This window comes from Myotis brandtii, unplaced genomic scaffold, assembly GCF_000412655.1.
Source record: "Myotis brandtii unplaced genomic scaffold, ASM41265v1 scaffold187, whole genome shotgun sequence".
In the NCBI taxonomy this organism is placed as follows: domain Eukaryota; kingdom Metazoa; phylum Chordata; class Mammalia; order Chiroptera; family Vespertilionidae; genus Myotis; species Myotis brandtii.
The window spans coordinates 3,299,512-3,313,669 of NW_005356944.1; the positions used below are offsets into that span (position 1 = coordinate 3,299,512).

General features: G+C 40.8%; 1 protein-coding gene across 9 annotated transcripts in view; it reads left to right on the forward strand.

Annotated features, from left to right (window-relative positions):
- The window catches only part of PPP6R3 (protein phosphatase 6, regulatory subunit 3), a 78,718-nt gene that overhangs the window by 25,263 nt on the left and 39,297 nt on the right, over nucleotides 1–14,158 (forward strand). For all 9 annotated transcript variants that reach the window (XM_014538129.1, XM_014538130.1, XM_014538132.1 and 6 more), the window contains 5 exons: nucleotides 1,516–1,581; nucleotides 3,583–3,695; nucleotides 8,312–8,425; nucleotides 10,018–10,147; nucleotides 13,055–13,207. In XM_014538129.1, coding sequence (XP_014393615.1) covers nucleotides 1,516–1,581; nucleotides 3,583–3,695; nucleotides 8,312–8,425; nucleotides 10,018–10,147; nucleotides 13,055–13,207 — 576 coding nt within the window. The remainder of the gene's footprint in view (nucleotides 1–1,515; nucleotides 1,582–3,582; nucleotides 3,696–8,311; nucleotides 8,426–10,017; nucleotides 10,148–13,054; nucleotides 13,208–14,158) is intronic.

The window sequence follows — 14,158 nt, forward strand, 5'->3', positions numbered from 1 at the left end:
TCACCTAAGACCATCGGAAAACACATATATAATTACATATTGTTTTTGTGATTAATCACTTTTCTTTAATTATGTTCAATTTGTAACAATGAAAATACATCCTGCATATCAGATATTTACATGACGATTCATAACAGTAGCAAAATTACAGTTATGAAGTAGCAACGAAAATAATTTTATGGTGGGGGGGTCACCACAACATGAGGAAATGTATTAAAGGGTCGCGGCATTAGGAAGGTTGAGAACCACTGAATTAGAGGGATACAGTGATAGGTAGTTAATAAACGCATAAGTAGCTGAAAACTCATAAATAACTTAACTTTATTTGGGGGCCCACTATGGGGGAATCAGTTAAAAAGTGGGCGTGAAATGTAGGGAGTAGGGTGGAGGACTGATGAGTGATGGTCAGAACCCTCCACCCCATCCCCCTTGTACAGGCATTACCATCCACTGTTTTAGGGGACACCATTGTTACTCATGGTGTGGTCCCAAACATCACCTGAGAGCTTGTTAGAAACCCAGAAACTCAGATCTCGCCCTGCCCTGCTGAGTCAGATCTGCACTGAACAAGACCCTGGGAGGGTGATTCCTGTGCACACCGTAAAACAGACTTTAAACTGTGAAGTTGGGCCTTTACCTTTGCTCCTCCCATTAGCTATTGTTCACATTTCCTTTGGCATGTCTCCTTAAGAAGCCGGGGACAGTATGGACAGTATTAGGGTTTCTCTCTATACCTTTAGTAAATTTAGCTATCTCCCTGTCTCCTTTAACCTTTTTTTTTTTTGGTGTGGGGGTGGGGGGAGTCCTTTCTAGGTATTGAGCATCTCATTTATTGTGTTTCTGTTCCTTGAGGAACTGGTATTACACAAACTGAGTTTTTACTTATTCTTCCTTATTTTCATCTCATGTTTTCATTCACAGCAGTATTTTATGTGTGGCTGAAGAAGAGACTGTCCTAGCCATGATAATAGCTCTTTGCTAACATGTGACAGGGTAGATAAACTGCTTCCGTAGTGCTGCCCTCACCTTTGCCCCCTCCCACCTTCCCCCCATGTTTCCTGTGGTTGTTTTGGTTTCTGAATCTAAAAGTTCATGTGTTTTAAGCCAGAGGCCTAATAATAAATATTGCTTTTCTCAGTCTTTCTGAAGCTCTCCTAATATGAATACTCTTTTATAGAAAATGTATGAATTCCATCCCCCAACTTCCAGTAACCAAAGTTCAGACCCTATTCGTACTCAGTGAATTAACCCATGGCTAGGAAGCTGATGTGTAGAATTTTCGTTATGTGGGCATTGTAAGTTGGGGCATACTTGGTACTGTTGGCTACTGTTAAAATGATATATTCACTGGCGTTTTCCTTGGGGGACTTTTAATTTCCTGTAGTGTTCAAAGTCCAGAGAAACCTGTAACATTCTACTTAAAATGTGATGGATATTTCCAAGTATGTTAACCTTCATTGGGGCTTGAACAAGAGCCACTCATTGCTATGATCACTTCTACAATGTGTTTTACAGTGGTTAAATGAGGAGAAAATTATCCAGAGGCTTGTGGAAATAGTTCATCCATCGCAAGAAGAAGATGTAAGTTCCCTTGTCTGACTGTAAACTGATTTTTTTAAAAAAAGAACCATGTTTATTCGGGCATAGAGCATAATTGTATGAAATGTGAAATAGAGGGCAGGTAGAACAGTGATAACCTAGCATTCTTAAAGTTGCCAATTTTCTAAACACTAAAGGCTTTAAAAATACTATGTTTAATATTTTTTGCTGATATCCAGAAAATTTCCAAAAGTGTGGAAAGCAGCAAGGTCTGGTTGTAGCCATTCTCCTTTCCAGAGCCCAGGTTTCATGCTGAATCTACTTGCCTTTGTTACAGACCTCTGTCCATGCTTCCAGGTGATATGGCTACACCTGCATTTGTGTCAGGGCCTGGGTCACTGTTGACTCTGTTGAATCCCTAGAGTGACAGTGTCTTGGTGCTTGTCCTTCTTGGCCCGGACTTCATGCTCTGGCAGGTTTGGCTTGGTCCTGGGTGCTGAAGATGGACTTGGCATTAGGATTGACACTGCTTTGCAGTTTGAAGATTGAGCTCTGCTAAGGGGCCGCCTGTCAGGATGGGGTCTCGGGGATCAGCTGGTATGGCTGTGTGGAGGAGGCTAGCACTATGCTTCTCTGCTGCTACTCTTGCCACCTTCAGCAGTGGACTGAGCCCTGTGGAATTTTTCAGCATTCAGCCATTTCTACCTATAGACATGACAGTTCCATGCTATTCAGCTTCATCTCTATGAAGGAGTTGGTTTAAAGAAGATGCAGGATATATCATGAGGCACAGGGGCACCTCCTTGTACCCTTAGGCTGCTGGTTAGACAGAGTGCTAATGGAGGAGGTGTGTCACCAAAGGGTGTGTTCTCATGAAGGCCTGTTTTCCATTAAGATGAATTTAGACCCTCCCCTTCACTCTGGTCCATTTCAAAACTTCGTACCTGGAGTTTATCTAAATAGGCATTTTAAAAAAAGAACAAGAAGAAAAGAGCTAACTATTAAAGGGGTTGTTGATTCTCCATCATTCTTTTTGGGACAGTGTAGTGTTGTTACTGTTGACATTGAGGACACATTCAGGTGTGTCAGGTCCCCAAGTGTGAGGACCCTGCTTAGAAGAAGCCTTGAGTCTAAGGGAGGTAATCTTCCCTCCTGTGGCTTGGGAGGTAGGTGGTTCCATGCGATGGGTATATGGAAAGTTATGGCAGGAGCACGGCCTACCCATTCACAGGGAGCTTGTGGCTGTGGACCAGACTTGCTCCTCACTAGGTTCAGGTTCTTGAGCAGAAGAACTTGCTGGTTCAACAGGATGTTATACCGCTCTGCAGGTCCAGGTGAAATCAAAGGAGAAGCCCTGTTCTGCAGCAGGTTTTTTCCGAAGGACAAAGTGTTTAGGGCATCAGCACCTTCCCTACTTGACTTGCAAGAAAGTTAATTTCACCCTTTGGGACAGTCCTATTGATATTTCTGTATTAAATGATAAATTACATGCTAAAATTGTACTGACCAATTTATATTTATTAAGGAAATATTAGGCTCCTGATTCCAAACAGTGGATTTTGATATCCCGGTGTGTGTGTCATCTATGCTGGAATATCATTGTTCTACCTGTACTGCAGGTGATGCTCAGTGTTTGGGCACTGAGATTTTAGTGTTTTCCTGTAAGGTAAATACACTGTACACTTGGGAAAAGTGTAATATTTCTTACCCATTGGTATAGTCCTTAAAGCTGTATTTGCTTTTTTTTATGCTGATAAAAGTATATGTTTTGGGGATTTTATTTTTTTAAGTATTAAATTCTATCACCTCTCCCCACAAATAGCAGTATGTACTGTGCAGTATTGTTAAGTCAAGCTCATTAGCTTGGCAGAATTAAAAATTCATGCTTTTTCCATATGTTACTTATTTTGAGCTTGACTTTTTACTCACTGCAGCTTATGGCCAGTGTTAATTTGTGTCATGTCTTAAGCAGTTTCCTTCCTAAACTTTATAAATTTGACTTTTGACATGTTTTATAGTTAAAATTGTACTTTTTTCCTTTAGCGGCATTCAAATGCATCACAGTCACTTTGTGAAATTGTTCGCCTGAGCAGAGACCAGATGTTACAAATTCAGAACAGCCCAGAGCCAGATCCTCTGCTTGCCACTCTAGAAAAGTATGTTTAAACCCAGTTTTTGTCCTTTGTTCATATTGATGCTATCTGATGTGTTGCCATTATGAGATTGGTAAGTGTTGGGAATCACGTCCATGGAAGATACTATTTTGGGTGGGTGAGAAGGTAGGAAAATTGCTTGTCTGATCCCAGCCATTGGTAATTCCCAGTAGAGACATGGAGGGTAAGAATGTAAATAAATGACATTTATATGTAGACTCTGAACTTTTCAAAGTTCAAACTAGAATTCTTTAAAGACATCATAAGATGGCGTAGCCACATCATAACTGTACTCACGGCCTCTATGAGTTTTGATGGAGAATTTCTTATGAATGCACTAAATTGACTTATTTTAGCAAATAATTTTATCAGAAGCCCTTTTTAGGTTTTACTCTCCTTTTATAGCTGACTAAGGGCAACCTTATCACACCTGATTTGAAGGGGATACATGTCGTGTATTTTTCATTTCTTTGTCCTGGCTTCTGCCCTTTTTAGAAAATTCTTAAATGAACAGCCATGTCATGTTTAGATTTCAGAAAACAGCTTGGGGATAGTGTGCTATTTTGAAATTTGTGACTGGCCACCCTGCATGTACTAGGTTTTTCTAGATTCACACATTTTCAGAAAGAGTCTTTACCATTAAATATGGGCATATGTTTGACCTGCATTCTTGCAGCTGAAGGTATTTTAATAAAGAAAAAACAGACATTTCCCCAGTTAGATGATTAATTAGAAAGTTAGCATTGTTAAGTATGAAAGACTGTCTTGTTTCAACTTACTGCTACTCTCCTTCTTTTTAGTGACTTTGTCAGTCCTGTTTCAGTCCTCCTGTATAGTGAGGCTCATTTGCATCTTTTGGCTTAACACCTTGGAAGTCCTTTTATTAAAATAGACATGTGTATGTATTATTTACTTGGCAAGTTTGACCCAAGCAAGGAACAAATTCGAGGCAAGGTATCTTGTTTTAAACTCTGTCTTCTGAGAAGTAAAGTTGTAATTCCCAGAGTGTGTGATAGAACGGGAGGAGTTGACTAGTTCTCTCAAGTAGCAATACTTAAAGAGATTACTCGCTTTTGAGTAAAGTGTCATTTTACCTGCCCCATTTCAGTAGTTCTTGGCATTGTGGCATATGCACTCCTTTTATAACATGTAAGACATTTCATGTTCAGATACTAATAATTGCAATATTCTTTGAATCATATAAAATTGCCATTTGAGTAGATTAAAAAATATTGAATAGCAACTATTTCATATGGTTCATGACAGCACTGTCCAAGAGAAACATAATAAAAGCCGCATGTAATTTAAAAATTTCTATTAATCACATTAAAGTAAAAAAATAGGTGAAATTAATTTAAATGTATTTAATAGGTTAAAAATATTTCAACATATGCTCATTTTAAAAAACTGTTACTGAGCCTACAGTTAGTCTTCCATATCTGCAGATTCCCTGCAGGTCAACCACCCATGGATCAAAACTATTAGTGGGGAAGAAAGTTACGGTGTTGCTGATGTGTCCTATCTACTAAACGTGTAGACTTGTTTTCCTTGTCATTATTCCCTAAACAATATAGTGAAACAACGATTTATGTAGCATTCACATTGTATTAGGTATTATAAATAATCTGGAGATGTAAAGTATACAGGAGGATGTTTGTAGGTTATATGCAAATACTCTACACAATTTTATATAAGGGACTTGAGTGTCCTTGGGTTTTGGTATCCTCGAGATCCTAGAATCCTTGGATACTGAGGGACGACTGTATACTGTAGTCTTCTCTCATATATATATATAGTCTTTTCTTTATATAAAGTTTTGGAAATCCAACATGTTTTACACTTAAGACAGATCAGTTTAGACTAGTTACATTTTGAGTGTTGAGTGACCACGTGTGTGAATGGCTCCTATCTTGGACATCACAAGTTCACTCTGAATGTCAGACTGATCACTAGTAATCACTGAGTTCTTTAATGCTGCTGCAGTCCTCTGTTCACACAACTCTGCTTGAACCAATGGGGGATCTAGCCACTGGAGCCTCTGTGGACCAGCTGTTACATTTCAGGCTGTGTCTTTAGTTCTGGATCAGGCAACTATCTTTTGATGCAGATAGGTACATGCTCAGAAATAATACCATTAAATATTAGTTGGAGTAGGTTTCTTCAAATACATGGATCTGCTGAGTCAGGGGCCCCAATATGTCACTGAGTTAAACCTTCCCTGCACTTAGCTGCAGGGACCTTTCCTCTGCTTCCTACACTCTTCTTGAGAATGACAACCAACCCCTTTAAATATCAGACGTGCTCCCACATTATGGTTGTTCTTTTAGTATCTGTTGATTGAGAAAATACACAGTGACAAAAGGCTTCTTTCTGTGAGCCTAGTAAGCTTATTAATCATAGGTTTTTTAAAATATTTGATAAATTAAGTAGAAATATAGTATAATATTAGGCCCATCTACTGACAATACGTAGTAAACAGATTACCTAATCTTTATATTATTATGCCAAACAACTCATATGTTGGATAACACTGTGTGTGGTGTGTGTGTGTGTGTGTGTGTGTGTAGTAGCACTGTGTGGTGTGTGTGTGTGTGGTACTCACACCATATGTATGAATATAAGTTAGCATTAAAGGGAAAGTTTGAAATGAGCTAAAGTTAAAAGGAATGATAAAAATGGGTAGGGGTACCAAAAGGTCTCTAAAAAAGTGGGTTGAAGTGTTAGATAATGCATATTAGCTTGGGAAGCAATCTAGGCTTAAAGTGAATGTATTCAATTTAGTGGACCTGGAAAATATTCAAGTTCAAAAATTCCTTGAAAGATAGTTGTGTTAGAGAGGGTTGGACTGTGCAGCTCTTAATTCTTAATACTAATGAACTTGGAATGAGTTGGGGTTGATTCCTGTCCAACCAGTAGTTGTATAGAAGTCTTTCCTCTGCCTGCCCATATAAAAAACAAAACAGAAGTGAGCCATTGTCTCACAGACATGAAGAAAGACCCTGGAATACTTCATGCACCAGACACTCATACCATTAGTTCCACTGATGCTCATCCAGGAACTACAGTGTGTTTGTTTTTAATGTAAAACTGAATATATTTTCTCTCAGGTGTAAATAAACACCTTATAGAATATGAAGACATTCCTTTTATCCTATTTGGTAAGCTCCAGTCCCTTGGTTTATGATTTTGAAATCTGTATTCAGTGATATTTGTATGTTTAGATAAGACTCAGAATATGGCTCAGCTACTATGTTACATCTTGACCATCAAGTGTTTGCAGGTTAGTATATCCTTTTTGTCCATTAGTAGAATGCCTTTTGGATATGGTAGAGTTCGAATTTGGTGCAGCCATGAAATAGTGAGGGCCTCCTTGTTAGCCGCTCCGTTCAGGCACAGTGTTGATGAAAGTGTGACAGTGCTGCCTGATAAGTAAGGTGGGCATCTGTAGTCTGCCACTGTGTCGGTACCCCTCTTCCTTCAGTACCCCGAGGGTGCTGTTTGAAGAATATACATCTTTTCTGTAAAAAACAAACCAACCACTGTCTTCCAGAGCACAGTCCCAGGCCTAAACTCACATTTACCCTGTAGACTGCCGTGCTGAGTGACTGTTAGAGTACTGTTTTAGGTAGAGGTCTCGAGTGATTTTAGTGCAGGTGTGGGAGTACCTGAAAGCTACTTCCTGCAGGGGAATCCTCTGAAGTTTGTTTAGATACCAGTTTTATTTGCTTCCCCCAAGTAAAAAGAGATTCTCTCCTTGCTGCCCTAGGCTGGCAAGGGACCTGGAGTTAGGATACAGTGAGCACAACTGTGCTTTGGGATGACTAGTGTGAGCCATGGGGCAGCCCAAGCTGTATGTCAGGGAGGTTCCTTCCTTAATCTACATGGATTCTGAAAATTACTGAGATCCTAAAAAATGGAGGTTTTCCTTGAGAAAATCATTGTAAATTTTCCTAGCAGGTTACCTTACATTTTAATTGTGACCTTGCCTGTGTACAGGAGAGCTGTAATAGGAAGAGCCTGCAGAAAATTCTTTTTGGGCAATAGTTCAGTCAGACCCATTTCATTGCTCCCACTTTATTTTGATTTATGAAATTTTAATTGTAGAGTAAAAGGCAATAATTGATGTTCTCTTTTACCTGTTTTAGATGTTAATTATACATTAATGCCTTTGTGGCTTCTAATTAGCCTTTTTTAAAATTTTCCCTTTTTTGCAGGGGTGAAGGGTTCTAGGTCTTACTATCCCACCCCACCCCCAGCCGCTGCCGCCATCATCACCACCACCGCCACCACCACTCTGGTCTGAGTGGGAGGTGACGTCTAGTCTTGAAATATTTGTTGGCTCTCAACAAAATTGGCAAAAGGAAGCAGGGCCCAGATGATTTTGCAGAGGGAAGGAGAGGAGCAATATATGTATGGAGAGTTACATTTATTATAAGCAGGATCACTTGCCTACTTTAATAAATGTATTAAAAGAAAATACTGTTAAGTGAAACAAACATGTACAAGTGACTGAATTCTTGTATAATATTTGTTTCACTGGTACCATGACCTTTTTCTCTGAAGTTGTTGTTGGTGAATGATGTTACAATTAACACTTGACTGTTGATTTGTTTCCCTAGGCAAGAAATTATAGAGCAGCTTCTATCAAATATATTCCACAAGGATAAAAATGAATCAGCTATAGTCAGTGCAATACAGATACTGCTGACATTACTTGAGACACGACGACCAACGTAAGCTTTTCTTTTATATCTTACAAAATGCCATTTAGTTTTGCTTTTAGATTTTTTAAAAGCTAAGAGTTGAGTTGTTGGTTATAAGCTACAATATCATGCCCTTGAATTTCAGGTGCTAAATCTTTTTCTGCTGTATAAACTATAAGTAAGTCTTATGTGAATGCAATACATAGGGATGCAGTTGAAAAATATCATTTGGTGAACACTCTTTATTGGCAGTATTTGGATTCTGGACATTTGGGTTTTGTAGTACTTACAAAAATATTAGACTAGCCAAGGAATTTTGAGCAAGACCAGTGATTGAGATAAGTTGTCTCCTGCATATTACAATGCATCATTGATGTAATATAGGGCAGCGTGTTACTAGTATTTGTGACACCAAAATTTATATGCTTGATTAAGTTTTTGGGTTTTTGTTTGTTTTTCACGTAAGCAGGAAAGGTGGTGGTTCTATAAATATGGCTTAGGAAGCGACTCACCACTTGGGGAAAAATATGTCTATACCTATTTTACATAAAAATGAATTCTAGTCAAATTAAATTAAAAACACTAGAGGAAAAATATGCAAACACTCAAAAGAATTATGGAATTGTGAAGAACTTTTAAGCATATCTCTTTAGACAGAAATTATAATGAAAAAAACTATATTTGGCCACATAAATTATTAAACCTCCCTACACATCCAAAAGCACTGTAATCTATTTCCCTTCCTCCCTTTCCAATAATTGAGTTTCTGAATGCTGTCCCATGTAGCTCTTACAGTTAGAAATCACTTCCACATGTGGAATATTTTCAAGTAATCGTCATAATAATCACTCTAGAAGTTAGCTGTGTTCCAGGCAGTGTTCAGTTCTGTGTCTGCATTAGCATGATCCTCACGGCAGTCTTGGGAGAGACGTTGAGTGAGCCCACTTTCCACATTTGAACAAGTAACTGGGAAGAGAAGAGCCAGGACTTGGGCACAACTCCAGCAATGACATTTTTAACCACTGGTTTGCACTAATGTTCAGTTGACACCATTTCCAGATATGACTTTTCATTTGAACAGCATCCCTGCAGTTTTAGGCCCCTCCTTCCTGATGTCCTTTTCCCCCTCTTGGGCTCTGTCCTGCCCATTGGGATTTGGGAGTCTCATTGCATTCATAACTCTTTTTGTAGGAGTGGGTTATAATGAGTATAGATTGAGCTTTCGGGAGAGGGGTAATTTAAGCCTTTTAAATAGGAAACAATGTTGATTAGCCAAGAAAAACTAGAATAAATGCAGGCCTGTTATTAACATCCCAAATGGTAGGCAGTGTGGTATGCTCTGTACTTCAAGGGTCAGAGGCCTGCTTTCCATATTTTCTGGCTAGAGAACTGCTAGTAGTTTAACAGGTACAAGATGATTGGTGGTTCAAGTGAATGGGAAGAAATCACATACAATTTCCCATCCGATTCTCTGGGCCTCTGGATTTCAGGTTGTGTCTGCTGGTCCCTGTCGAATTACTACATTTTTATATAGTTGTTGTGTATATATCTACATGCTGATATGGAGCACTGTGATTTGTTCTGAAATTGTAATAAGTATAATTAACTTGCTTTATTTTAAGATTTGAAGGCCATATAGAGATCTGTCCACCAGGCATGAGTCATTCAGCTTGTTCGGTCAACAAGAGTGTTTTAGAAGCCATCCGAGGAAGGCTTGGATCTTTTCATGAACTCCTGCTTGAGCCACCCAAGGTAGGACAGCTATCTTAAACATGGCTGGCCAGCTTAACAGTTTGATTTAAACAGTTGTTAGAAAGAATATGAACCTTCTGAGTAATAGAACTGGCTGTGACCATCATGCACAAAATATGTTACACGTACACTGCCAGTTGTCTTTATTGCTTTTGAGCTAGTTTCTAATTGGCTTTTATCTCTATACTAGAGGCCCAGTGCATGAAATTCGTGCATGGGTAGGGTCCCTAGTAGCTGCTGGCTGCGGGCCTGGGCCTTCCTTCGTTCTATGCTGTCCCCTGGTAGTCAGCGCATGTCATAGCGAGCGATTGAACTCCTGATCAGTCTAACTCCCGAGGGGACACTTTGTATATTAGGCTTTTATGTATATAGACTAGAGGCCCGGTGCATGAAATTCATGCACGGGGGTGGGGGGCGTGTCCCTCAGCCCAGCACGCACCCTCTTGCAGTCCGGGAGCCCTCAGGGGATGTCGGGCGTGTCCCTCAGCCCGGCACGCACCCTCTTGCAGTCTGGGAGCCCTCAGGGGATGTCCAACGACTGGAGGCGGGAGAAGGCTCCTGCCACCGCTGCTGCGCTGGCTGTGGAGGCGGGAGAAGGCTCCTGCCACCGCTGCTGCGCTCACCAGCCACGAGTCCGGCTTCTGGCTGTGCAGCACTCCCCTTGTGGGAGCGTACTGACCACCAGGGGGCAGCTCCTGCATTGAGCATCTGCCCCCTGGTGGTCAGTGTGCATCATAATGACCGGTCATTCTGCCATTCTTGATTTGCATATTAGCCTTTTATTATATAGGATAATGTCTAAATTAACAAATGTGTATAATTAAAATTAAAAAATTTTTACCTGACTGTGCAGCACTCCCCCTGTGGGAGGGTACTGACCACCAGGGGGCAGCTCCTGCATTGAGCATCTGCCCCCTGGTGGTCAGTGTGCATCATAATGACCGGTCATTCTGCCATTCTTGATTTGCATATTAGCCTTTTATTATATAGGATAATGTCTAAATTAACAAATGTGTATAATTAAAATTAAAAAATTTTTACCTGCTTAAGAAACTCTTATTCTTTTTATAAACTCTGGTTACTTCTATGCCCATAAAATGAACACTTTTCTTCTCACAGCATGTTATTTTCACATTTTTGAGGTAAAATAAATCTTTCAGGAACTGATCTTAGAAGTGGAGTTGTCTTATTCAGTGTTGGAGCAGTGGAGCTAATGGACAGATGCTTAGTTAAGAAGCTGTCAATTGAATGTGACTTGGAGCCCAAGATTTTCTGCAGGGAGCATGTGTGTGCTGATGTGAAAACGACTGTTTACTCGGGCAGGCCATGAGAGAGAGCACTGAGAACAGGCAATGAAGACCTGCAAAATGAGTCCACGGTCCCCAGTTCCCAGTGGTTTTATCGCTCCAGCCCCTGCCTGCGCAATGGTGCACAGGCGTAGATTAGGGTAGGAGGCTCTCCCTCTGGCATCTGGAGGGTGGAAGACTCAGTTATGGAGAGTTCTGCCAGCACCAGCTCTTATGTGTTCCTTTCCCTTCAGCCCTGTGTCACTGGATTCAGTGTCCTAGACATTGTAGCTAGAACCTTGGTGGTATCTACTGCATGAGTTACTGGGGATTTAGGTTTAGTATGCTAGTTTCTTCCTTCAAAATGAAATGTTTTCTGTTTATTTAGTCATGTTGTGGAGTGGGAACCCAGGATAATTTATGTCCATTGCCAAGGAAGAGTAGTTCAGCTTCTGGATGATCTCTTCAGATGGCTGATGCTGCAGTGATCAAGTGTGGTCCTGCCTCCTCCATGCTGTCTTCCCTGCATTCAGCCTGCATGGGAAGCCGTCCAGAGTGCTTGGCGTTCCCTCGGGAAAAGTGCCAGTGTTGGTATTGAATATTTAACGGTCAGTGGCATCTCATGCCAGACCTAGGCAGAAGAAGACGGAGAGTAAGGGAGAAAAAGGATTTACTTAGGAGGAGAGGAGAGAACATCACAAGTGGAAGTCGGAAGAGGAAGAAGGACGAGAGAGAAGAGGGTGCATGATGAAAGGCCCTGACCAGTTAACTTAGACGACCTCCCCGTCTTCCTTGCAGAAGGACATCGAGGGCAGCATCTAATGTGGAGTCTCACACACGTATTCTTCTTGGCTCCAATCCAAAGGGAGGTATTGTCTCATTTGGAGGAGTGAGTGTGTTCAGTGTGTCCTGATTTTACTGTCCGGTGTGGTGTGTGAGTAGATCCATGAAGCTTTTAAAATATCTGATGATTAGAGCTGTCGTACATAGAGTAAAACTGTGAGCCTCACAATCCCCTGCAGCCTTGGGGGAGCAGAAAGGGGTGAGGGTGCTGACAGGGACGGGGACACTGAGAAAGGACACCACACTGCTGAACTCCTGAACTTGAGATTCTGAAAGGTTCTGTGCCTGTCTGTTGTGACTTCACATGGTAGGAACTCCCTTTTATGGACAAGAGCAGGTTTGAGGTTATGTTTCAAGGTTGTGGTCCAGAGGCAGCTTCTGAGTGTGCATCTTTATGGCAGATTTGGCGAAGGCAGAGGGCTGTGTTCCAAGACCACTTGTAACTTCTCTTGGTTTCTGGTCAGGTTTGGCATATTGCACTGGTTTTTAGGGACCCACGTAGCTTTCTGCTTGCTTTCTGTGGCAGTTAGAATGTTAAAATGGGGCACTTCATTTCTTATAAAATAGTCCAGGGAAGTTGCTTGATGGTTTTCTCTTGGTTACTTCATTATATCCTGAAGATATAAATTTTCCTTCAGATGTAGAATTCAGGCTAAATTGTTTATAGGGTTAGTTGACCTGGTGTTTCATCGTTAGCACATACCCTGTCCCTTTCTGTTTGTTTACCTAAGTGGATTGTATTGGGAAGCCTTTTAATTGGAAACTTTTTCTTCCTCAGAAAAGTGTGATGAAGACGACATGGGGTGTGCTGGACCCTCCTGTCGGCAACACCCGGTTGAATGTGATTCGGTTGATATCCAGCCTGCTTCAAACAAACACCAGCAGTATCAATGGGGACCTTATGGAGCTGAACAGTATTGGGGTCATATTGGTAAGACTTCCCTGGAGAGATGTTTTCATTTGCCCTTGGTATTTTATGGCCATATAACTCAAGGTACACCCTCACAGATTTACAGTCCATATCAATGACTATTCTCGGTCTTGCGTGTAAATGATCTTAGAATTTTTTTTGCCTTGAGTTAATCATCAAATTTGAATGCTTTAAATTTGTCAGTAGTTATTTATGTAAAGAAAACTGTATTAGAGACTTTCAGAAATGATGAAGACAGATTTTGCCAAGAAGTTCCGCCGTGGTTAGTCACCCTCTTCAGGAGATTGTATGAACAGTGAATAACTGCTGGTTATATAGCATTGTTAGCAAAGGGGCAAGTGTTTATCTTCTTTCCACGGAGACATATCTGTTTATCATATCTGAGACACCAGATTTGAGTCCAGAATTTCCCTTGAAACAGCTGTGTGTCTGCTTGTCAGTGAAAGAGGGAAAGGAAGATCCCAGGAATGAGCTCCTCCCCAGTTTCAAAGTTTGTGCTTAGAATCCATAGGTCCCGCTCTGGTGCCCCTGCTTGCTGTGTCTGCCCCACCATCCAGAAGGTATGAGGTTAACACTTAGCAGGTTTCACAAGGTACTATCACACTGTTCATTTGGGGAGTTTAGGGTTGTTTCACAGGAGGATATGTGGGTGTTCGATCACATTAGAATGTGCACTTACTTTGTGCTCATGTGATCTTGAACATCAAACACTGTGAGAGAGAGTCTGTTGTTAGATCATTCCCAGAAAAGGGATGCACTCATGCTGTCCATGGTGGAGCCAGATTTGAATTCACATCCAATTGCAAACCCATGCGTGGTTTTCATACCATGAGCTTGCTGGCGTCACTGAGACACTTTAAGTTCAGCTTTGGTTAAATGACATGTCAGTTGTAGGGCATAGAGAACAGGAACAGTTTGGATAAAGGTGAAATGTGAATGTGAAAAGATAAT